The following is a 27714-nucleotide window of genomic DNA, read 5'->3' as shown; positions in this document are numbered from 1 at the left end:
GAGAGAGGGGGTGACCTCTTCTGTGAACTCTTATGACTAATCAGTATATCTTTTTTGCTAACTAAACATTAGGGTGCTTGGGGAAAATTGCATTTTTCTTAAACATTATAAAGATTGAAAAGAGGACATAGATAGCTCGGAACAAATATTTTAGATTACATGTTCACGGCATGCAATATTTGTTGCCTATAGCGATAGACTTTTTTTCTTTTTTTTTTTTTTTAAAACTAAAAATACAATATCAGTTATTCTATATGAATTTTTCCTAATTTTTGGATATATTACTATTTTCAACATGACAAGTATGTTTTTCTTAAAACGACATATTTTAAAAAAACCAATCTTGTAACTATCTCAACAAGCGCCCATATTAGTTTCATTTAAATTATCTCCCTTTTATAATGAACAAACTTTAAAAGTTTTTGTAATTTATTCTTTCATATTCTGCAGATTTAGAGAAAATAAGTTAAAATTACTAATGACTATATGTGTCTTTTGACCCTACTATATATATATATATATATATATATATATATATATATATATATACTAGCAGGGGGGGGGGCACCCGGCATTGCTCTGGTTTATGAAAACAAAACGAAGTCATAACCCTGTTTAAATATTATAAAAACAAACAATGTTAAAACTATTTAAAAAAAAAAAAAATCATGTAAAAAAAAAAAAAAAAAAAACAATTAAAAAAATGAACATGATGCAATACTAAGTCCAGCGGTGCCCATGTGTTTTAAAAATCCTCAAAAAGTTTGAAGTCGAACTCAAATCGAGGCGAAAGCGCAAAAAAAAAAAAAAAAAAAAAAAAAAAGTGATGAATTGACTAAAAAGTGAATTAGGCCAAGTATCAATTCCGCAGTGAAGTTTGTTTTGGTTTAGTTTCAGTAGTCACATCACACTCGAAATGAATGTTTTTGTTTTCTCAAATTCTAAATGAATTTATTCGTTTTAATTTTAATTTAAGTGTAATGCAAGTGAATTCACGATATCGTTGCGTTGTAACCTTTGTGTATAAGTAAATGTTGAGTTGAAAGTACTAATAAATAAAGGTCATAGTCAGATTTCACGGTTAGAGTCGTTAAAACCGGAAGTAAAATCCGGTTAGTGTAAGACACAATCTGCGAGACTAACGAAAAAAAAGCAAAAAGAAAGCAATAATAGTAATCGCGTTTTTTTTTTAAATATTTTTTTTTATTTCTATTTTATTATGGAAAAAACAAAGTATAAATCAGGGAAAAAAGATTAAAAAAAAGAAAAAAAAAAAAAAGAAAAAAAAAAGAAAAAGAAACAATATAAGTAACCTAGCACGATTCCAAACCGGTGTTTCCTCGTACTGTTCCTTGTGAACGCATCCGCTGTGGTGTAAATGGGCAGAGAGGAAAGGAGGAATCTAATAGAGAGAAAAGATGTTGCAACTTCCATTGAATCTAAGCGATTTTGGCAGTGGACTCTCACCGGAAAAAATATAGGAATGTACCATTGTCGAGGAACTATAGAGGTAATAGGCCTATAGCACACCTCAGATAATGTGCTACAGTCTGTGTATGCATTACATTTGTATGTAATGTCATGATTTTTAATCCTATTAAGGTCAAAGTCATTCATTTAATCTTCTGCAATCACTGAATCAACTTGCTTTCTCGAATTCACAATAGTGCTAATGTTATTTCAGGGATCATCAGTTGTTTACCATGAAACACTGTTTTGAGGATTTATAAACAAAACGGTATATCAAATCATGGCTCCCCAGCAGTGTTAATCACCCCCCCCCCCGCCCTAAACACAATAACAAAGAAATGTTCCAGATATTGGATTTATTTTTTTTTAAATTTTTTTTACTACACATTAATTAATTCATATTACGAAAAAAATATCTTCCTTACCTTTTGTTCTTGTGCCTCCTCGCCATATATTTTTATTTACAAATCTGATATAGATATATACATATAAAAAAAATAGTGCTTAAGACTATATATATATATATATATATATATATATATAGTCGCAGCTTCGATGGGCAGGTCATGTGATGCGAATGGATGATGATAGGATACCGAAGCAACTCCTGTATGGCCAATTAGACAGAGGCCGTCGAAACGTGGGACGACCATGGTTGCGTTACAAAGACAAAATAAAGTCTAATTTGCAGGTTCTAAATATTGAATATAACAACATTGAGCTAACTGCAAAAGACAGAAGGAAGTGGATAGAAATGTATGACAGAAAAATCAAGGAGTTCTCAGCGTTTTGCATCAAAAAACTAAAAGAAGCGAGAGTCAAGTCAAAAAATAATACTGAGCAGTGTGGAGCTAAATTCTCGCATTTATATGTCTGTCACCACTGCGGTCGCCATTGCAAGTCTCTAGCAAGACTAAAGTGCCACATACGTCTAAGTGAATGTCGACACGCTGAGTTCTAGACCTTCAGGTCAATTGTCGGAGTCTCATACGTCGAAAATCGATGGAGAGTCCATCATATATATATATACATATATATACACACACACACTGTATTTCAAAATATTGGTTCAAAAATATATGTGGTGTCGTGATGACTAATCTCTATTAGTTCCTAACTGTGTATTGAATGCATACCATAATACTTAGTTCGCTGCACTTTATTACAACAAAAGATCCATAAAAATTTCAGTCAGAAAGTGGAATGGACAGATATAAAATTTTGGTACTTGTACAGTTTAATCAAGACATTAAAAAATAAAAATATCGAAAAAAGGTTACATTGCATGTATCCGTTATGGAATAAAGTTCTCAAAAAAAAAAAAAAAAAAAAATTTTTTTTAAAAAATTTTTTTTACAGCAAAAAAACAATTTGTTATGATACCAAGCAAAACGTAGTCAGGTTTTGCTTTTTAGGAAGAAAAGCTAGTATTAAAGATGAGGAAGGAGTGTTGGCACTTTAAACTGAGTTATCTCCCCGTGCTATGTTAAAAAAATTCAAAGATGGCTACCTTCATTGCGCTCTGAAAAAAAAAAAAAAAAAAAAAAAACTATTCGATCAAATTAAGTAAAATTTTTTTCAGAGATCTTCAGTCCAAAAATGATACGTACAATATAACCTTTTTTTTTTTTTTCTCGATATTTTCATTTTTTAATGTCTTGATTAAACTGTACAAGTACATAATTTTTTTTTAGTAAAATGAGAAGCGCGTTGTTGCACTGAGAAAATGTCAGTGTGACGATCAAACCTGAAGTTTTTCTACATATGCATCGTTGAGAAATATGATAGATTTTAAATATAGGATTTTACAAAACAATTGTTTAAATATAGGATTTTACAAAACAATTGTTTAAATATAGGATTTTACAAAACAATTGTTTAAATATAGGATTTTACAAAACAATTGTTTAAATATAGGATTTTACAAAACAATTGTTTAAATATAGGATTTTACAAAACAATTGTTGGTAAATTCCTATGCAGGTTTTGTTTTCTTCTCATATGTACACAAGCTAAATTCTTCGGCAACTTACCTCTTTTGAAGGTACACACAGGGGAGTCCCTTCTTTGATAAAACCGGCTTCTACACAAACACCCACGACAATCGGATCCCTGGAATTGAAGATATATTGCGGCATGACACGGATTTTACAGGGAAACACGGCTACATATCGGAATTCTTCTTGGCGTTTCTTTTTCAATTCTTCTCGGTAGGCCATGAACTGATCGAATAAGTGATAAATAATATCAGCAGAAAAGATGCGGACGCCCAACGTATCCGCAAGCTCTTGGGCAGCAGGCTCAATTTTCACATCAAATGCCAATATCACAGCATATCTATAGGGAAGAAAAAGAAAAGAGTATTTTTTAATACACCGATTCAAATATATAATTTTCAATATCAAAATTATTCAATTTTAATGTAATTTTCTAGATTTATTCAATAAATAAAATATTTTATAAGAGAATTCTCAGGTTCTCATGACTTGTTCCTATCAACAATCTGTACAATGTTGTTGGCAGATATTCAAGATGGTATTTAGAGTCGACTTCTAAATATTGGATTTGGTCTTCCAGCTTCAGACAAAGCATGAAGCCACTTGATGGAAAAAACAATAAAAGAAAAAAGAACACTATTTAAAGTCAGAAAATAGCCAACGATAAGTGTTAGATGAATAAATTCCAAACACATTAAACAGCAATTCTTTCCCCTTTGTCAGAAACAAGGGTTATGGAATGTGACAAAATAAGGGAAGCACAAATTACAAGGTTTACTTTCTACTCTTTTGTTGCATTATCGATTCCATAAGAGGGTGTTTTGACTTGTCCAGGAATGACCAGCAAGCTAAAGACTTCATTCTCTTAGCATGACAGAGATAGGAAAAAGATTTACTAATAGACACTTCCTACAGCTAATTTCCAATGCAACTCCTAACATCCTTGCATAGGTTTTAGCAAGTGATGTATCTTGTTTCGTCATTGTCCAAGCTATTAATCCATAAAACATAGCAGATACCGCCATGATCCAAAATATCCCTCTTATGATTGTCAGAAAAGGAGGGATTTCAAATGGTGTGATGTCTACCATAGAATATCCCTATTTTTTTGTGTCCTAGTGCTCTTAGACTCATTGACAGGTTCTTTCTTTTCTTTTCGGTTAGAAGCAAAGTGTAATATCTGGACCTAAAAAAGTATTGGTGCTTGTCCAAAATACCTGTACTTTAACAGTGAATGGTCCAAAGAATTGCAAGCACTTGTACCCCCCCCCCTCGACGTAAATTCCCCCGACAAACCTGACAAGTAGCAAAATCCCACCTCTTCACAGTTGAGATCCCTAGATGAGCCTTCTACTCCAGTAGTTTCTTCCCCAGAACTGCTAGACTTTGGAATTCCCTTCTGGGTTCCTGCTTCCCCAACTGTACTGACATGCAGAAGTTCAAGTGTAATGTGAACCGACATCTTGTTGCCCAACTCCCCACATAGTACCCCTGCAACTTATGTCCCTGATAGTAGCCCCCTACATCAAAGTGACAATGTGTCTTGTTTGAGGTGAAAATGTAACAAAATTTTTTTTTTTAAATTAAAAAAAAAAAAAGGAAGAGAGAGAGAGAGAGAGAGAGAGAGAGAGAGAGAGAGAGAGAGAGAGAGAGAGAGAGAAACCAGTATGATGTATGTACCCGTGAATTAACGAAAACATATTAAAAAAAACAAAAATCATGTAAATTGATCAAGTGGTTTTATTTTTAAATAAGAAAATCAAATTTTATGACTGACCGTGTTTTGCCACCTTGAAAACTGTCTCAAAAAGGGAGATAACTCAATCTAAGTCAAACTTGCAAAATTTTTTGTTATAATGCCTATGAATTCTAATTAATCACTTAAAAATAAAGCTACTTGATCAATCTATGTTTTTTTTTTTTAATATGACGTTTTCTTTCTGTCACATTTACGTACATCATGCAGATTTTTCTTTATTTTTGTTTTTTTAATATCGGGAGAATTCTAGCCAACCACTAAATAATGATCCACCAATGTGCTTGCTTTGTCATTCTTATGGCTTAACGGCTTATGGCAAGACTTGAAACTGGGATCATAGAGACTGTAACTTGACGCACTTACCAATCAAGCCACAAAGTCTTTGCTTTGATATTTTTATCGCTTATAAATACGTAAACATTAATTCTTTATGCGTATTATTATTTTTAGTGAGAGAAATAAAGTTAATATTCAATTTATTACTGGTGAATGTCTAGTTGATACAGATCACAGCAAACAGCCCAACACTGTTTATCCTGAGTCTCATCCAATTCCATTCCATATTCATACCCGTTGGTCAAATGGATGTTTGATGTCAGATAAAGATTGACAGCTGCATTTATTTGGGCAAAAAACTAACTACAAAGCATAAAGCCAGCTGTGAGTTGATGTGCAGAAAAAGGATTATAAAAGTCTCCATCGCAAAGGTAACCAGCAAGATCTACAAAAACATCATCCAGAACCCAATGGGCTGATAAGAGCAGTCGCAAACAGTGACAACCAGACATGATAGATAAGTTAAAAGGGACAAGCTGGCCACCTTGCCTGAAAGATGGATGGCCAATGAATACAGACATTAACTGCACACACACACTTTTTTTTTCAGTTCAATAATTTGGAACTTATTTAATATATATAAGTTCCAATTTATTGAACTAAAAAAAAAACAAAAACAAAAAATAAAAAAACATTTTTCAAATAGTGCTTAATACACATTATAAGGGAAATTATATAAATATCAGAAAAACCTTACATGGATTAATCAATATTTCGAAGTTACTTGTCTTGTCAGGCGTTCATTAATGACTTAAAATTATTAAATCAAATACTAATATACTTAAAAAAAAAAAAAAAGTCATAATATATTGGAAACAAAAAGCCTTAAATTTTTGTTTTTTTAGTATATTAGCCTTTCATTTAATCATTTGAAGTCATGTTTATATAATTTCACACATATATATATATATATATATATATATATATATATATATATATATATATATATATATATACTTTGAAATTAAAATGAAAATTTAAAAAATGTTAAAAATAAAGGAACTGTAGACATTTAATCATACATTAAGGTAATATAACTCCAGACAGTTTCTTCTTATCAAGGGAAATAACTCTTGCTAAATGACTGAAATTTAACAAGTTTTTTTCTTTTTTTGTAAAGAAATTGCCCCAGACGATGTAAGGAGCAAAAAAAATCAATACCACTACAAGGTCAAAACCTAGCCAATGCTAAATGATATATGGACAGATTCCAACCCAGAAAGCAGCAATTCGTTCTCGTTTGTCAGAAACATCATTCATGAAATGTTACAGTAGAAAAAAAAAATTTGTTGGTTATTTTATAGCATATCAATATTTTGGGACTTCGTATCAAATACAATCATTTTTGTAAAAGTTTTTATGCTTAATATTCACACATTCTTTTTAATCTATAGATGAGATCTTGATAGGTACTACCACTTTCTGTCACGATCGATCTGGAGTAATGGCAAGTTGGAGTGATTGATTACAGTAAATAAATCAGATGCTTGCATAATTTCCCGCTGTTTTATAAAAAATGTTGTTCTAAAACATGTTTGGTATTTGGCAAAGTGTCATATACCATTAGAAAGCATGTATTCTGTTCTACAAGATAATGGTTATCGTTTTTTGCTCATAATTTTTCCCCGTTTTTCAGATGTCAAATGGATTTTCAAGTAGATAAAAAAAAAATCACATTTTTGACTCATTCTTTGTCAAATGGATTTTCAAGTAGATAAAAAAAAAATCACATTTTTGACCCATTCTTTTCACCTTTAATCGAGATCAAAAAGCAAGTGAAATGACTAAGGACATTTGTGCCGTATATGGAGAAAATGCTATAGCTGAGAGAACTGTTCTATATTGGTTTACCAGATTAAAACACAGTAATTTTGCCCTCAGAAAAACAATCAAGATAGACAAAGACCAACTCCGGGTTCTTTTGAAAGAAGATGGCCATCACAGACATGTAGAGAATCGGGTGAAAAGATGAATTGTGATTTTGCAACAATTTCACACCATCTTCAGTCGATGGGATTCACACAAAAACTTGGAGCTTGGGTCTCACAAGAATTTTACTGTTAAAATTCTTTGATTTTCTTAAAAATAAAAAAAAAACGATAGGAACTTATGCAACAACCTAATATATAAAAAAAATGGTTTGTGATTTTCTTTTTGCAGACGATGCTGCACTCGTGGCCACTTCATTTGAAGAAGCACAGGAATTAGTTGACAAGTTTTCTAATGCCGCAAAAGCATTTGGTTTGACGATTAGTATTAAAAAGACAGAAGTTATCTTACCAACCAAAGCCCACCCTGTTGCAGGAAGGTGGTGTGAATATTCCGAGACCAGAATATGTGGAACCGCCTCGGAAAATCTTAGTGAATAGACAGCCTCTAAAGTATGTTAAATCCTTTGTATATCTCGGAAGTAAGGTGAATTCGTCAGCATCACTTCATGATGAGATATTGAGCAGAATTTCAAAGGTGACTGATGCCTTCGGCAAACTGCGGTCAAGAGTATGGAATGAAAGAGGGTTGACTCTAAAGACCAAAATCTCAGTTTATCGTGCAGTGATTGTTTCGATACTCCTGTATGGATCGGAAGCCTGGACCCCATACATTAGGCAGATTGAGCAACTGGATACATTCCATAAGCGTTACCTTCGCAGTATATGTGGATTAACATGGAAAGACAAGGCTCCTAACTCGGGAGTGTTTGCTAGGTGCGACATTTTAAGTATTGAGGCCTTCCTGATGAAGTCTCAAGCTTTGGTGGGCTGGTCACCTTGTTCGCATGGATGAAAACCGTCTTCCTAAGCAACTAGCATACAGTCAACTGAAAGAGGGTAATTGAAATGTGGGTTGTCCATTTCTGAGGTACAGGGATAAGCTGAAAGACAATCTTAAGCACGTAGGCCTGAACCCAAAAACCTTTGAAGAAGATGCTGCGGATAGAAAATTGTAGAGGGAAAAATGTTTTGCGAGCATTAACACATACATTGACACACGGCTATCGAATCAAACAAAACTTCATAGAGCAAGAGTAGGAACAGCACCTTTCCAGCCTGTATTCTGTGAGTCGTGCGGCTTGGTTTGTGGGAGCAGATCTGGCCTTGTGTCACACATGCGGCACAAGCATTGAAGGCAGAGTGAAACAGAGCGATTTTTGGCTCTCATGCGTCGAACACGATGGGAGAGTCCATTATATATATATATATATATATATATAATGAAATTGTTGATCAGTTATTGTATGACATAATTCTTTTTGGGTTATTTAATATCAAATACAGTAATTTACAGAAAAATTTTAAAGAGTTAAAAATTAAGCAGAGTGGAATTTCCCAATTAGAATTCTAGGAAGGCTATATGTCTCGGCTGTAACCTCACAGACACAGGAAACATGTAAGTGGATGTGTCAAATTGGTAAAGAGAATTAATCTTTTGTCTGAACCAACAAGAAAAATCCCTGGAGAAAAGTGAGAGAGTTGTTTAATTACGCGTACATGTATATATTCTGTAGAATGAATAAAACATCAAAAACACATTTTTAACATTCAATCGTATTTGTTGATGTTTCTTTTTAAATAGCGTTCATAAAAGCCATTATTAAGAAAAGGCATCAGTGAGGGAAATCAGAGGAGATGCAACCTCGACTGCCACATCAATATCAAAATTTGACCCATGTATCCGTTCACAAACGTGAAGTGAAGAACACCCTAGTAATGGTACATAAGGATATTATGCATGTAAGGTTTTCTTTAACCATTTCACCTAAATTTTCAAACTATATATATTTTAATTAGATTTCAAATCGGCACATTAGTACCATATTTACTGGATGCAGTTTTTTGTATTTCATGTCCAAAACAAAGGGGAGGCATAAAAACAAATAAACAATATTTCATATATACCATCTATAGTAAAAATCTCTCCTGTCTGTTTAAATGTACGTATGTATGCCTAAAACTTTCGACAGATGCGATGGATTTTCACGAGATTGGTATAGTTTTGAAGCTCGATCCTTTGGACGGCAAATATTGAGAAACTGGCTAAAAACATTAATTCCTTCACCCTCAACTGGGCACTTTTCTACAGGGAGGGGTCGCTTTTTTTTGCAGATATTTTTGAAAGTCACCTCCTTTTTTCGATTGACTAGCCTTAATATTAACCGTTGCCACTTCTGGTTTGGCGATGAACGCAACGGCAAAGACATAAGGTTTTTTTTTTTCAAGTTATTTTCCTCCTTCGTGGTACAGGTTCAAGCCTGCCTGCCTACTACCACATTTTTTTTTTTAGTTCAACCCACCTCCAAACACCCGGGCAATACCAGGCACCCAGGCAAGTTAATAAAATAAAAGAGACTCACTGATTATCATGTTCCAACATAACAGATGCTTTCATGATGTCTTTTTTATGGATGGGGCCAATGTTAATACCAGCATACTGAAATGGAAAAAAAAAAAAAAAAAAAAAAAAAAAACAGTGAACATATGAAAAAAGAACCGACAGGTAAAATAAAATAATATTTGTAAACTGAATTAAAAAAAAATTACGTACTTGAGTTTTTTTCTAGTATCTAATTTACCAAATTTCCACTCCTAACGATTACTATGTGGTCATATGCCTTTTTGAACTGATATGCGTTTACTTTGATTGAACACACGCACACAATTTCAATCACGCACAGGTTATCTGCCCTTGTTGTGAATTTCCGTTTTAGCTGACAGGCGGCATTTGTACTACTTCTGTTTTGTTATCTCTTATGATTTTTCTCTTTTCTCGTTTGCCGTCGACATGACAACACGCCCTTCCTTGTCCATGTGAGGGGACACACTTTTAACACATGCCTCGACAGAAGCGCAATACTTTCAAGGTAAGGATAAACTCTCGTATATTCGCACATACGCATACATGATGAACATTCAACACATCCAGACACACGTATGCACAAGAATATATATGCAATGAACATTCTAATTTCATACACATGTTTACAATGAACTCATACGTATAACGGACACTTAACTTCATGTGTGATATATACTCACATACACACGTGTACACAAAACGTTCTCTTAATGTTAATAACCTTCTAAAGTTAAATAAAAAATCTTATATGTAAACATGTAAATCGATTCTTATGTTCTCTTTTTAAAATCCTTATAAATGTCTTAATTGTACTCATAAAACACGCTCTTTCTTGTTGATTACTTGCTACGCTGTCACAACTACAAACGATAGCCTCCGACCTTCAAGTAATCAAACACGCAGCCGATCTCCATAACTGGTAATCCAATCTGTAACAACTATATTATTGTCCCAATGACTAATACACAATTATTAATCCTCATCCTCAAGTGGCCTCCAGGCCTTGATAAGAGGTGACTCCTTTCAAACATTTCAAAAACATTTTAATCAGCTGTGGAATTAAGTGGTCAATTCACAATTCTAATGCTAAGCTGGATAACTATGAGCAAAATCCAGGAAGAAATTGGAGAGAGAGAGAGAGAGAGAGAGAGAGAGAGAGAGAGAGAGAGAGAGAGAGAGAGACTCACCACCACCACCACCCCCCAAAAAATAAAATAAACTTACAGGTATTTTAGAAGTTCTCAAGAACTCAAGCAAAGCTTCTAAAGATCCTAGAGTAGATGCTTGGACAAATACACCTCTTTCTTGGAGTTTGATTCCACTCAGAACTTCTTTAAGAGCATTTGCTACGTCTTCCTGGAAAAAAAAAAAAAGGCAAAAATATTTTTGATTAACGTTTATTAATTCAAATGAAACATGTTACTTTCAAAGCATTTATTTTTTGTTGGATAAACGATTATTATGCGTTTCTTTATGATCCCCCCCTTCCTCTCCCTCAACTGAACTTATAATAGCAAAATTCAAAAAAGGAAAAAAAAAAAAAATATCTACTATCTCTTATCTACTGACTTTTTATGCCAATTTCAACTAAAAGCAATGATATCTATCTAATCGGCATGTCAGAAGTACTTTGATAATTCCGTATTATTTGAAAAACGAGTTTTCAATGTAAAAAAAATGCTCATCATATTTCTTTGGAAAGACGTGACCTAATAACAAGGGACATAACTCAGGTTTGCTAAAAACAAGATAACTAACTCATATTTATGATTGTTCATGCACAATTTATTAAAGAATTAGCAACAGTTACACACTATTTACCTCCCTTTGGAACTGTCTCTTTTTTAGCAAAACATATTTTCGCTAATTTTTGTCAAAAAAAAATGTTTTTTTATTAAATAATTTTTTTATATATATCATTTTTTTGTAATATTTGGATATTTTCGTTACTGAAACATAACAATGGAGTAGAGACCATTGGTTTGCCTTAAAATTCAATGTTAAAAATTTAGAATTTCGTTATTATAGTGCAGTCGCACAAAAAAAATAAAAAAATTAAAATTAAAGGATCTGTGTTTGGAGTCTATGATAATTCAGTCTTGTAGAAAAACACCACTGGGTATGAAACGAGGTAAAAAACAATTGAAAGATTTTAATATTTTTCAATCATAAAATATTTATTTACCAACATGACATACCAAGTTGGTATTTTTGGTGTTAAGTTTTCAAATTTTTGATGGATACCTTATGTGACAAACAAAATATAATAGAAAACGTGTATTGATTGACAACAAGGTGACGACAAAATACTAGGCCATTCCGAAGAATAACCTTTTTGGTGACAATTGGGCAAACCACTTACTTTATAATATTCTATTTCATCATGATCCTTTGGTACGTACAAGGGTAAACCGGCCAAAGCCTTTTCTAAATCTTTAGCCATTATCTTCACACCTTGGGCGGCCATGATTTCTTTATGATGCTGATACGTGGCCTGCATGAAAAAAAGTAAAAGAAAAAAACAAATCATTTAAACCAGTAATATTATCAAGAATTGTTGCCACATCTGGGCTAGTGCGTCAACCCCTAATCTCTACCTTATAGACAGCCCACTCCCCACCGACCCGAGTCTCCAACCAATTAGTTCCCATACTATCAATCAAACTGACCCTTATCTTATCCCCGCAACGTTGCATTTCTGTGCTTATTTTACAAATATTTGAATGGAATGTGCTTTGACAAACTCCTAGCACTTGTGCTCATTCAACATAAATATTCCTGACAAGCACCAAAATCTCACTCCTTCACTGTAAAGATCCCTAGATACTGGAAAGTTTCCTACTCTAATAGTTCCTCCACTCAAACTGCTACATTTTGGAATTCTCTTCTGGTTACCTGCTTCCATGACTGTACTGACATGTAGAAGTTCAAGTATAATGTGGACAGACATCATGCTGCTCAACTCCCTATAGTTCCCTGTTAGACACGATCTCAAATAGTGACTCCTTATGTCCAAGTGGCACTGTGCCTTGTTTGGGGTGAAGAAAAGTAAAAAAAAAAAAAAATCTTTAGATTCTTTTTGACTATCAGGTGATCATCTCTTCAGGTTTTATGTATTTATTTGCTTCCCCATGAAAGCAAATTAGACACAAGGTCGTTTTTAATGGGGGGGGGGAGGAGGAGGAGGAGGAGGAGGAGAACCAGCTCCCCTAAAACAAGGGTAAAAAGGGGGAACTCTGGCAGTATCCAAAAAAATAGTAATTGTCTCAGTATGAACGGTTTCCCCTACATTGAGCAAGAACCAATTAACTTATGTGCAGCAACTGCAGAACAGATACAACACTTTGATCCTGGCCCGAAGGTCAGGAACAACAGAAAAAAGCCAACCTTTAATGGAAAAATAATTGGATCATTCTATTGCTCCGGAAAGTATGAGAATTGTGATGCAAAATCATCAGCATGTTCAGTTTAACATCCCTTTAAAAGTTATCATACATTGGATAGCTACCTGTAATATATATCCTCTAGCTATATAAGACTCATATCCATCCCAAGATGGAGTACTGTTGCCACATCAGTAGAGATGCTCCTCCATACTCTTTCTTGGCTAGGTAAAGTTCAAAATCGACTTTGCAACTTAGCGAAGAATGATCTCTTACAGCCTCTTCCTCACAGAAAAGAAACGTTGCTAGTCTGTCTACTCCATCGTTAGTTCCATGAAAAGTGCTTGACTGAGTTCCAATCCCTGGTTCCTCCTTATGAGACATTCACAGCTAGAACTCGTCTTCTACCACAATGCAACCATACAATAAAGACATACCATTATATTTTATGCACATTGCTATTCTATTGCTATTTCTACAGAAGGTGCTCAGCTGAACTCGAATCTCCATTTCCTCCTTGTAAGATATTCACAGCTAGAACTCATCTTCTTATAACTGCACCTTTTTTGTGTGGGATGTGATGGAATGAGAAATGACTCAATCCAGCTGAAACACAAAAGACAAGTTAAAGGCCAGCATCTTTCTAGGGTTTTTAAGTCTGGAGACAATGACAAAAGCCTATCATTAGTTTCAAAGTTGCCCAGGAACTCTCATCAAATACAAAAATGGGTTCATCAAGTGTAAGTCAGTTTAAAAAAAAAAATGTCATTTCTCAAGACCCAAAGGTCACTCAAGGATAAAGGTTATTTGATTGAATAGGTAGATGATGAGACACAGAGGGAATTTGTCATGATAGTTTTAATTGGTAAAGAAATTGATTCTTTAAGAGGGTAACGCAACAAGAATTTGTTTTCATATATACACACACGACAATCATGAGAGAAATTGATTAAGCGAGCAGTTCAATAAAAATTTGAAAACAGCAATGTTAGTCAGGAAGCAACCCTGTAGTACAGTGTTCCATTGACGGCCATTTCTAGGAAAGAAACTTGTGGAAGTTTCACTGTTCTTTAGGTATAACGACGAGAGAATGGGAATTAATTGGCAGGTTTTTGTTATGGATGTTTTGCAAGGGGAAGGAGAACCATAGAATGAAGCTCAGTTTAATAGTTTGCCATGAAAGTCTTAAAATAAATAAATAAATAAATAAATAAAATAAAATAAATAAAACTAATTTTGTTTTACTTTTCTAGAGAGTAACCTTGTGAGCAAATATCTTCACACTCACATAAGTTGACAATAACAAATAATAAAAATATATTGGAAAGTAAAACAAAAAAACAAAAACAAAAAACTTACTTTCACTCTTAGCTCTCTCATTGGCTGAGGAGTAAGTAGACCTCTAATTTGAGTCACAATCGGTCCTTCAGTGCCGGCAACTACAATTGAATCACCTTCTTTTAATTTACCGTTTACCAAAATAACATCGATTGTGGTTCCCATCCCAGGTAAGGCTTTCACCTGTGGAGAAAAAAAAAAAAAAAAAAAAAACATAAATAAATACAAAAGAGCAATATATATATATATATATATATATATATATGCAGCATTTTTTCTCTATGGCATAAATAAAATAGACGTTTTTTTTGTCTATTAATTCTATTTTTGATCCTTTCCAACTTCCGAATAACAGTCTCCACTTCTGGCAGGAACTGGCTGATGTAATCACCATATTTATCATAAGTCCGAGTACTTTCCAATCCTTTAGGATTCATCGTCAGGGATAAATTAGTCTAATTGGTTTTGAACAATTTATAAAGTTTTTTTTTTCACATTTTTTCACATTGGTTAATCATTTTTTTTATCATTTGTTCAAAACCAGTTAGATTAATTTATTCCCGACAATGAATCCTAAAGGATTAGAAATACTCGGATAATGATAAAAATGGTGATTACATCAGCCAGTTCCCGCCAGAAGTGAAGACTGTTATTTGGAAGTTGGAAAGAATTGAAAATATAATTAATCAACAAAAAACATCTATTTTATTTAATGAAACATGCCATATACATAATAGGAAAAAAAACACACTGTTTGAAAAATATTTGCCAGGTGTTACCGCTACCATGACACATAAGAAAAAAACAAAAAAAAACAATTTAATTTTAATTTTTTTTTTTTTAATATATAGAAATGTTTATTGAAATCAATTTTGCACTCATTTGGTCTTTCAACCATTAAATCTTAAATTATATATATATATATATATATATATATATATATATATATATATATATATAAAAAAACAAAAATCTCTACAGGAATAAATATTAAATTTTTGTCAACAAATGCACATTCATTCATCAACATGGTTTTAAAATCTAATATTTAAAGTGAAAGAAATTCATAATTTTATCATTAAATAAATTTTTTAAATAACCAATTAGCTTGGAGCAAAAGTGTAATACATTTCTATTAAAATTATCTCTATATCCTCGACCTCACCCCTGTTTTACCTCCCATCTCTCCAAACCCCCCTATTCTTCTTCACCTAGCCCATTTCTCTGTAGCTGGAGACACACACAGTCAGTTTTTATGTCTATAGATTAGTAGCTCAATTTTTGAAGTCTCAGAGATATATATATATATATATATATATATATATATATATAAGAACAAGTAGTTAATAAAGCATGTTAAAAAACACTTTGAAAACATATTTAATTTTAAAAAAGCACTAAATAAGTGGATAGTCCTTAATCTGCGGAGTTTCGAAGAAATACTTTCGTTCTAATCAGAGGGTAGGATTTAGCAAAATGCGGGATCAGATTTTGCTTGCAAAAGTATTAAATAAAACTACAAGTAAGTCATAGATCTTATTTGGTAACAAAAAGTGAAGCAGAGGGAATAGGGTGAATGGATAGTTTGGTGAAGGGTAAGCATATATATATATATATATATATATATATATATATATATATATATATATATATATATATACACACTAGCTGGCAGCTCAGCATTGCCCGGTCATACAATACGCTTAAACATGATATTTTAATTTATGTGGATTGCGTATGTATTATTATAATAATCAATCTTCTATTGATTATTATATATTACGAGGAATAATTCTCTCGATGGACTAATTTGCAAAAAAAAAAAAAAAAAAAAAAAAAAAATTTTAAAACTAAAAAAATGATAATGATAATGTCATTTGTTTGTTCACGTCAGCTGATATTTGAGCTTGACGATGAATGTTCTAGAAAAGTCACTTCTGATTAATGTTTAGTTTTAAAATATGCAAACAAAGAAATGACTTGCAGCAATTTTAAATGGCATCTCTTCTTTTTTTTATATCTTTTTATACATTGAATTTATTAATAAGAAAGAATTAAAATAAAATGATGAGGTACACCCGGGTTTGAACATGGGATCATTCGATCTGAGGTCGAATGCTCTACCACTAAGTTTATCTCCAGATTATAATAAATCTGTTTTGTTTAAGAAGAAATGATTTGCTGAAATTTTATCATTCTCGGCTGGTATAATGTAAAATATTCCCCTGTAAAAATTCTGTTTTATCTATAAGACAAAAAAAGCTATTTTTAAGATAGGATTTTTTTTTGACTTTCAATACTTATCAGATGAAGTTTTGCACAAAATAAATTAGCTTTGTATGAAATTTTCCAAAGACAGGTTCAGCTGTTTCAGAACCATTTTTTTTTTTTTTTTTTTTTTTTTAAACATAGGCATCACCACTTATCAAGGCCAAGAGGCCACTCGAGGATAAGAGTTAAAGAGTGAACAGTAAAGTAATCGTTAGTAATGGAAATTCGGTAAATTTGTTAACTTAAGTGGAACGGCTCATCAAAAACTTGTTTACGTTAGACTTGAAGACGGCTGGAAAACAGAAAACAATTCTATAGGCATGCAGTTCTAAGAAAGAAGCTTTGTTCATGGAATCTACGTTTAAGTTTAGGCACAGATAAAGAGGGGGGGAAATTATGAGGAAGGAAGGAACTCACACACACACAAAATGACTTTTATATAATAATAGAGATTCCAGAAATATATACAGTAAAACCCAGGATATGGCATTAATCTGTTCTGAGGTTGGGATGGTAAGGTTAAATTGCCATATGACAGGGCCTAAGCAAAATTTTATACACTACATTTCAATAATTAGTAACAAAATACAATACAGTATATAATACACACGTATATAATCGAATAACATAAATAACTCCGTAAGGTGGGGCAAATACCGTAACCAGGGGCCAGAAAAACATTGTATTCCACATCGTAACCTGAAAAAAAATGTATCCTAGGGCCACCATATCTACTGTAATTGGTTTTTGTGATTCTTGGAGGGAGATATGGCTATTGATTCTTAAGTAGCGATAGATTATGTTTGTTTCAATTGTTTTGTAGAGAAAAAATGAGTATCTTTGTGAATTTCATTATAATATCTCTTAAAATAAACCTTTGTTACTTGTTTTAAACTCAAGTTGTGATTTTGTTTGAAAAGAGAATCCTTCTTTTGCAGTACTGACCAAGACCACACACACACACTGCGACTGATGTCAAAAATCAAGCACTGAATTCGGACCTACACAATCATGACCTGTGCAGTAAATTTTCACAAACGCACGCACACAGTATTTTGAGATATTTGTAAAATCACATTCGGATGATGGTTGGCAGGCATATTGAAACGCAGAGGTGCACATCTGATTAAACGTTGAACATTGAATTATTGAAGATTGGTGGATACGTTAAACCAAAGTTTATTTGTATCGAATATGGTTGGATTACAGAAAGTAGATTTTATCACAGCCTCCATACGTGAAAGGTATTTCTGTGATCAGGTAACATGAAAATCATCTTCACTTTCCCAAGAGTTAATCACTCAAACTCCTCAGCTTAAAATCCTCGGACATGAATTGGAAGAAACGTATAGAAGATACTGCTAAATTTGCTGCATAGAAAAAATAGACTCCCTATACTAAATTAGAAAACTTCTTATACATCCCGATATCATATAGCTTTATAAACCCACCATTCGCCTATGCATGGAGTATTGCTGTCACATCTGGGCTGGTGCACCAACCACTAGTCTCTTCCTCTTGGATAAGGTGTAAAGAAAGAATCTCTAACATAACAGATCCTGCATTGTCTGCCAAACTAACCCTTACCTCATCGATGCAGTGTTTCATTCTTTTGCATGTTTTATAAGGACTTCCTTGGAATATGCTCCAATTAACTTAATGCACTTGTAACCCTTAATCCTAACCAGGACCAGCAGCAAAATTCCACCCTTTTTTTTTTCTCTAGATACCGGAAGATTCCTTACTCTAACTTCTTTTCTTGGATCACATGTTTTTGCAATTCCCTTCTTGCTCCTGCTTCTCTAACCACATCAAGATGCAAAAATGATGAACCGCCCCCTTAAGTAAGACACTTTATCAAATCTCCAATACTAACGATTACTACGATACTATCCCACTGATTACTGTACATGCAATAACCCTTATCCCCGAGTGGCTTCCGGGCCTTGATAAGTGGTGACTGCCATGTAAAATAAATAAAAAATTAAAAGAAATGTAAACAATAATCGTGCATTACTCCCTACTTAGGTTGTCCCCTTTTTACAGTGACACATCATGTTACTGTTGTAATATACCTCTTTTGAAATTTAGAAAAAAAAAAAAAAAAAAAAAAATTTGTTCAGATAATTTGGAAATCAAACTAAGACGCACATGTAAAAACTGACGTCAACATGATGATAGAGATTTCCGTAAACGAACAGCTCCAGATCCTGAGATGGAGCTTTATAACAATAAGAAATCATGTACGAATAAAATGGTTAAAAAAAAAATCGGAGGTGCCAAAAGAAACATAAATACCTCCATTACAGTAGCATCAAGCTCTTCTCCATACGCAAGACGTTTTGCCAGCAAGTTTTGGGTTAGTTCACAAATTGTGGCTATCAAATTACCCATTCCGTCTCCAGTGTGCGCAGATGTGGGGACAACATTGATGTATTCACGGACATTCTTGTTTTCATAAAATAATGCAGCATTCAAACCCTTGAAAAAAGAAAATACAAAAGAAAAATTAATCAACCCGAATAAAATGAAGATCACATTGGTTTACAAAAGCAACAACAAAAAAAGAAATTAATTTCTTTTACAGCAAACATGTGAACAGTGCAGTAGAAGAGTCTTTCTCTGGAAGAACGGTCGGGATGATCACTGTTCTTTCTGGTTTGACTACGAAGCAATGGCAGATAAGGTGCATCTGCAATAGGAAATCTGACCAAATCCAACACATAAGGTCATAGGATTTCATGAAAGCACTGCATTTTGCATAGCACAGAGGTTTTCGTAACGAGGAATCAGTTACACTGTATGTCATGTGGTGTGTTTATCCTTCTGGACAAACTCTTGTAGAAGCCATGATGTCTTGAAAGCAAGTAATTAGACAAGACCGAGTGGAATTTGGAGACAGTTGACTTGTTGAATCATGAGGACTAGACTTATGAAATATGAGAAAACATTTGACCCCAAACAAGGGAAAAGTGACATTGAATAAATTAATTGGATTATCTAGCTTCTGTAATGTTTGGCTGTGATCATAGCGTAGTATCTGTGTTAACTGTGGCAAGCAGGGCCAAGAGTCAAAACGTTATTATTATTAATTGATTTGAGCGACGGCGGGTCGCTGGATCAATTATTATGATTAGAAAAATAAACAATTTGATTGGGAAAAAGTGATTGACAGCTGAAATAATAACTACAAAAAGAATTTGATTTTAGAAAATACAGGAAAACATAATTTTTGGTTTGGATAAACAAATAACCAGATTTATGTTACACCAGCGGTTAGGGTCTCAGACACGTAATGAGATGTAGATTTACGGGAGATTCTAGGAGTCGTTAGCTGAATGTCAGAGACAACGGACGACTCAAGGAAGAGTTGGTCTCTCCATGACACAGGAAACAGTGTTTCCTCAGGCAGCTAAGATGTAAAGACATAATCTCTGAAAATGCTGGCCAGAATCATGAAAATAAATGTTTGTATATAATCCAAGTATGTGTTGTGTTATTTACAGCTATTAAAAAGAACTGTTTGTCTACAATTGTTTCGCTACGTCCACGTCAATCGTTTCCTGTTAGAACTATTGCATAAATGTTAAAATATACACACTAGATGATCAACTAAATGATACGACATATACATACACGCATTTACATATACATGAATATATAAATAAAATATAAACTCCACTATTCAATATACACGTTGTTATGGAACATATTCATATCTCTCCCCTACAACATAACAGCTTCAAGCAAGTATGTGCTTGCATTTCTTGCCTTTACATTAATTAAACATTATTTATTAACTAGCAGGGGGTGCCTGATCTTAAAATACACTTAATATATTTTTAATTAATGCAGATTTTTGTATTTATTATTATAGAGCAAATTCTCTATTGAATATAATATTGTACCTATTATATAGTACAGAAATCAAAAGTAAAAAAAAAAAAAAAAAAATGACATGACCTGGGTGCCATCAGCTGGAATCAAAACAAAAACATTTAGCGGTCTAGCTGCATTCCCTGCTGTTTGAGCTATCGACAGATAGATAAGATTTAAAATTAAACCAATTCAATCTATGAATGAATTTTCGCATGCACAAAAGTAATAGAAATATTATGTTGGTGCAAAAGTAATGTTTTTTGACATGAAGTTGAACGTCAAAAAACAACATTATTTCTGCACTAACCTAATATGTTCAGATGAACATTTTGCATTTCAACTTATTGACATATATGCTATTCATCTATCTAAACAAAAATTTTACTTATTATAAACCATCATTGGTATATGATTACTATTTCCTGTTAATTTCAGTGTTATGTGACCAGTAGTTTAAGAGTTTATCGGTTAAATATTTTCACACAGACACAAACATACATGTATCTGTTTTATCTTCTAATATATAAAAGGCAAAATGTGTGTATGTGTTTGTATGTCTCCCAAAAACTTTTCTCAGCCACATCGTACCGGGTCGATACCGGTACCATCTAAAAGAAGCGATGTCTCACTAGAATAATATGTGAGAATTAGAAAAAAATGCTCAATTATTTTGTATAGAAATAAACGTTTATAACAAGGGAGGGTTAGAAAAAAATTGTTCCTTTTTAAATGACTTTGACAAATACGCATTCTGACTTGAATTGGTTTAAATAAAAAAACGTTGTGGTGCAGTGGGTAACGAGGTCGGGTCGCAAGCTATTAGTTTTCATGTTCGAGCATGTTCTATTTTTGTTTTTTTTTAAAGAGGGTTTTTTTTTTAACATGTAAACAGGGTTAGATAACATTTTTCTTATTTCTTATGTAATGTGATTTTTTTTCCTTTTAAAACAAAAATGGAATTATTTTCAAGTTCGCTTAAACTGGTTTACACCGTGTTTTTTTTGTTGTTTTTTTTTCACACCTCTCTTCACCTGGGCTTTTTTTTTCCTGGGGGTTGCTCAATATCCTTACTAAACCATCTCTCAACACTCACGCAACGTCAGGTACCCCAGCTAGTTTATATAGATAATCGATTAGACCCAGGTAAAAAACAAATTTTTACAAAATTCCTATCTTAAAATAATTTTATTACGAGAGAAAATTTGTATCATTTGGACTACTGTTCTCATCCTGAGTGTTATTTTCATGTTTTGGTCGATGTTACCTCCGACCTCCAGGTAGATCTTGTCAAACTTGGGAATCTGCACATAACTTCAAATGGAACCCTTTAATTTAATCCACAAGGGTAGCATGCTTTTGTTTTGTAAGCCATGACTGGGCAGAAGTCCAAAGTAATTCATAATTGTAGTTAGAGTTTTGGAGTGTCGCCAGTACTGAGGATTGAACCTCCAACCCCCAGAAGAATGCAACTTTACATGTGAATTATATCACTATGCCATGGCTCCTTGTAGACTGATGGAAGAAGAATACACTACCTTCATGAATTAAATTCCATGCAGATTTACGAGTTTGACAAGATACACCTGAAGAAGGTCAGAGGTTACATCGACCAAAACATAACACTCAAGATCAGAACAGTAGTCCAAATGATGGAAATTATCAATCTTCATCTAAAAAAAAATCAGAAATATAAAACGAAATTAAAGTTATCAAAATAAATTTGTTTCTTCACAAACGAGTCGGTCATTTTTTGTTTTCACTCCTGGGCAACACCGGATTGTTACAGCTAGTATATTTTAACAATCACTTACCTGTTCAGAAATTTGCAGGATGGCCTCTTTGCTTCTTTCATCAAATTCCATTTTCGTGTTGACACTTTGTTTTTTAATCGTGTTCTGGAAGTCTGTATGAGGTGAGGTTTTCCACTGGAACAACCTGTCAACCTGAATTTTAAAAGCAAACCTTGTTTAATGGCACATCGACAACTTTAACATTAAAATAATAACTTAATTGAAATATGGGAACGTATAAAACAATGCTAACCCAACTTATATACACTCTCAAGTCATCCAAAAACTATAATTAAACATATTGCCATATCAACTGAAAAAAGAATTAACAACAATTCCTCCAATGAAATCTGACAGTGATATGAGAAACAGAGGAAGAAGCAACCTTAGTAGAAGTTAGTGTCCGTAATAATGCTGGGTTAGACACAGCTAAGATGAAAAAGATAATGAAATATGACATGAAAAGAAACTGGAATCTTAGGAAGATCTCTATCATTCAAGTAATTATAAGAGCAACTGGACTCGTGAAACAGAATTTCAAAAACTATCTAGCAAATATACCTGGTAAACCAAGTGCAAGAGAAATTCAAACAATTGTAAAGGAATGGTCAGAATCTTAAAAAGATCTCTTGGTTGGAATATTTAAGATAGCAAGTGAATATTTGGCATCTGTACAGCTTGAACAAACTGAAAAATGAAAAGAGAACTTGAACGCCTACTATACACTATACACACAAGTGCCTAAAGTCTGTACAAGAGTTTGTGAGGACAATCTGACATGAGGATACATTTCCCTACAAGCAAACCCTGACTTAATATTCAAAATTACATAATATTTGCAGCCCAAATAAGATCTCCTCTGATTGGCTAATCCACAGTGGCTTTTACGAGAAATGGTACACCTTCCTCAAGTGATGCTACCTCAATTAACAACACAAAGCTAGACACTCCACCAGACTAGATGAATTCTTGCTCTGGAATCAAGTAGGACGAAGAAAAAGATATAACATATTTAAGATGGTCAATTAGGAAGAGGAAAATTATGTTCCCAACTTCTTTACTAATTGAGAACTTTGACTGAAGTAAAATGAAACACTCGTTAATAAAAGAGAAAACTTGAATGCTTACTAAACACTATCCTCGAATGTCTAAGGTCTCTCTGTACAGGAATTTGTCAGAATAACATGGCATAAGGATACTTTTTCTTACAAGAAAACCCTGACTAAATATTCAAAATCACATAGTATTTGCAGCCCAAATCAGATCTTGGTATGGGTAGCTAACACTGGCTACTATGAGGAATGGTGCACTTTCTCCAAGTGATGTTACCTCAAGTAACAACATGAGGCTGGATACTCCACCAGACTAGATGAATTCTTGTCCTGGAATCCAGTAAAACCAATAGACTACAATAAATGTATATTATAACATATTTAAAGCGTCAATTGGTAGGAGGAAAATTATGTTCCCAACTTCTTAACTCAGTGTTTGAGAAATAAGTAGAACTTTACTGGCATATTCAAATATCTATGTATCTCATATAGTGTTAGCCCCCAGAAGGGGGTTTGTTGATATCTGAGAACTTTGAAGTAAAATGAAACAAAAGGGAGAATTAAAAGATAGCGGGCATAAAATACTCAAATCAAATATATTAAACCAAGGTCATCTAACAACATAACTAAAAAAGTAAGAAATAGGAAGATTATTTGGTTTACACCTCCATTTAATCAAATAGTTAAAACCAAAGTAGGTAAAAGTTTCATAAACTTAACCTCCATTTCCCTCCTTACAATATCTTCTATAAATTTTTTTAATAAAATACCCTTAAATTAATCCATGGCTGTAGTGATAAATTAATTAAAAATACTACAATACTAAATGCCAATACAAACCCTAACTCTAATAAAACTAAAGAGATTAAGATGTGTAAATGCATCACTAAAACAGATTGTCTGGTTTATTTAACGCTAAAACAATGGATGTTGCAAAGGATTTAATATAGCTGATTAATTGAAATTATTATTTTAAAGATAACTCAAAAACAAAATATACAGGATATTTAATATAACTGATTAATTGAATTAATTAAATTATTTTTTTTTAAAGATAAAGCGAAAAAAATATATACAGGATAGGGCACAGAATTATTTCTTTATTATTTTAATCTTCTGTCTTTGTATATCATACTGAGGTTGGACGTTTATGAAAGACTTCCAATTTGTCAGTTGCCATTTTGTTTGTTATAATCGACTGATCCCTCATGTCATACATTATCTACCACATAGCCCCGAGCTGAGAGTAGAAATTTTCTTCATTCGATGCGCTCCAGCTAAGATCGGGTCATTTTGATGTTTCATCGTTGACCGTGTCTCAGTCATACAAGAGTACAAGTTGAACACATCTATCATTGTATTATGACACCCTCTTGTTCTGTTGAGTCAACATGTGGATTAGCAGGTTATACTGAAGTACTTGTTAAAAGCATCTTCACAGCTGTACCCCCTCCCCGACCCCCATATCCAGGGTCATGAATTCCAAATGGTCACCAATTTGGAAATAACCGGACTTAACATTGCTTAACTTTAATAATCTAACAAGAACTAAGAGTCAATGTGATTATGTGATATTAATACATAATGTTTGCCTAAATGTAAATTTCCAATTTATTATAGGAAACATGTTTTGCTGCTTTTCTTAATTTCTCGCCATAGTTTAAATACTTACTTTATTTAATGCTATAACAAAAGGTGTTTTTCTTGATTTGAGGAGGTTTATAGATTCTATTGTTTGTGGCTCAAGGCCATGCATAATGTCGACTACAAGGATGGCAATATCACAGAGGGAAGAGCCACGGGAACGAAGATTGCTGAAATGAAGAAAAAAATAACAAAAAATAAATTTCAAGAAAATGAATGATGCTAGGTATATTTAAACTAATTTTTATGAAAAGTTTGCAAAACGGAATTGAGAGACAGTATGAAATTTAGTGAAGAATATGGCGTTATCGAAATTAAAATATTTTTGACAAATATTGTGAATGTAGATTGATTTGCAAACAAAAGTCATTTGTGTGTTACATATGGACTCCAAAGCAAGACATCAGATTCTGTACATGTAAAAAGCTCAACATCTGGGATTGACCTTCCTCTCACAGTTGGCAGATTTGACACAAGGTTAGGAAAATTAGGTCTGAAAAAATCAGCATCCTAGAGGAAAAACAGTCCATCTACAAAAAATACCTGGGCAGTCCCATTAACATTTCTTAATAGGGGTGCTTCAGATGATCAACAATAAATTGATCCATTCTCTGACAGGTTTTTTTTTGTTAGTGTAAAGGCAAGTCATTTTTGCTGGATGTGACCGAAGCAAAGACTGAATGGTTAGGATTTCCGCTCAAACCTAGATATATTTAGCAATCAGAGCTTGGTTGAGATTAGATGGAAGGAGACAAGAAGATAGATGAGCATATAGTAGGTTACTACAAAATTTCAGCCAGATCTGGTGAGACAAAGTGGAATGGACAGATAGACCAATAGAAATATAATAGATGTGCATATTCTCTCTAAATGGGTTAAAATAAAATCAAATAAAAATTTTATTCAAATTTACCTGAAAGATTCGTGTCCAGGTGTATCAATAATCAATAGACCAGGAAGCTTCAAAGGTTGCTTCTGAAACTAGATAGGAGAGAAAAAAAATAATATAAGTAATTTGTTTAAAAAGAAAAAAAAAAGAAAAAAAAAAAGGCAACTTAATAAATAGGTCTATTATATAGATATGAGAGAGAGAGAGGGAAGTAAGTAAAGATAGAAGTAGAGAGATGTAGAGAAACAAATAAGGAGACTTTGGATTATTCAAACTAATGTTCTGATATCGGAGGTTATTCTCACAATGTTTTTGATCGACCTAACTTTTGACCTTTTTTCAGGTGCATCTTGAGAATTTCTCAGAGGAAAAATGGAAGCCATCTACCCTTATGAGACTGAAATAAAAATAAAAATTATAAAAAAAAAAAAAAACAGTAAAAAGACGACTAAAAAATGCTGCAAATATTTAGGGTAAGGATGACATCAGAAATAGACCTAGTATAGAATTTAATTCAATATGGCATAGAATACCATTTATATGAAGTTTTAAAGTTTAGGAGCCAAAACAATGCAGATATATATTTTTTTTAAATTAAATATTATGCTCCAAATTCTTTATATTTTCAGATAATTATTCATGATGTTTAGTTTGGTTGTTTTGTAGAGGAAAACTGCTTTTGACTTTGCAGAACATAATTGAGTTTTACAAAGGGAAAGGGGGGAAAAAAGTCAATTACATCATTGTTGCATTTTAAATCAGGAAGCCAGTTATGATGATTATTATTTCAAAGAGCACTGATTAAACATTTCTTTTACTATTTAATAATAAAACTTTTATATATATATATATATATAGAAGCGACCATGTGTGTGTGTGGAACAGATAGTAGATGAGCAAATCACCTCTACCAAACAACTCTGCTATTTTTGGTCTACAGACTTGAAAGTCGATGCATAGGGGATTTGGCCATGTGAAACAAATTTGATTTTTAGCTGGTAAAAATAACTGCTAAGGCGTAAAAATTGAAAAATGGAACTTGGCAGGTGTAAGTCAGCTTAATTTGTATCCCCCACGCATGCACAAATATACATTTATGCATTAAACGGCTTTAATTTTTTAAAAGTTTTGATATCCATGTGTCCTTAAGTCATATTGTAGTAAATACCACTTGAAAGCCTAATCTACTTCACAACATAAAAATGGGACAAATAAGAACATAAAACGAAAAGTAAAAGAAGGAAAAGTTTTGTCTAATCGATCAGTTTCGTTTCAATGACATCAAGTAGTAAATAAGAATGAAATTGCAAAGTAAGGATTATAGAACAAAAATATTAAAAAGAAATAAAATATGACTTCTGCCATTGGCTATTTCTAACACGTGAGAGTTTTTTGTTTGAATAAGGATTTTTTTTAGTACAGTTTATAGAATACCTTAGATTAAACAAAGTCATTGCTTTCTGGTAGCTTTTTCTTTTTATATCTTGTCACAGCAGTTAGTTTCTTAGTTTAGTTGCACCCAAGATATATTTTAATTTTTAATCACTACTATT

General features: G+C 32.9%; 1 protein-coding gene across 2 annotated transcripts in view; it reads right to left on the bottom strand.

Annotated features, from left to right (window-relative positions):
• The window catches only part of LOC145263736 (eukaryotic translation initiation factor 5B-like), a 122822-nt gene that overhangs the window by 9690 nt on the left and 85418 nt on the right, over nt 1–27714 (bottom strand). For both annotated transcript variants that reach the window (XM_080120715.1, XM_080120714.1), the window contains exons 14-22: nt 26186–26253; nt 25301–25442; nt 22598–22729; nt 19206–19388; nt 14658–14819; nt 12278–12409; nt 11140–11271; nt 9914–9990; nt 3504–3807 (exon numbers count right to left, since the gene is read on the bottom strand). In XM_080120715.1, coding sequence (XP_079976841.1) covers nt 3504–3807; nt 9914–9990; nt 11140–11271; nt 12278–12409; nt 14658–14819; nt 19206–19388; nt 22598–22729; nt 25301–25442; nt 26186–26253 — 1332 coding nt within the window. The remainder of the gene's footprint in view (nt 1–3503; nt 3808–9913; nt 9991–11139; nt 11272–12277; nt 12410–14657; nt 14820–19205; nt 19389–22597; nt 22730–25300; nt 25443–26185; nt 26254–27714) is intronic.

This window comes from Euprymna scolopes, chromosome 39, assembly GCF_053919585.1.
Source record: "Euprymna scolopes isolate OS-2025 chromosome 39, ASM5391958v1, whole genome shotgun sequence".
In the NCBI taxonomy this organism is placed as follows: Eukaryota; Metazoa; Mollusca; class Cephalopoda; order Sepiida; family Sepiolidae; genus Euprymna; species Euprymna scolopes.
The sequence above is the reverse complement of the archived record's forward strand: the minus strand, read 5'-3'. Positions and strand labels throughout refer to the sequence as shown.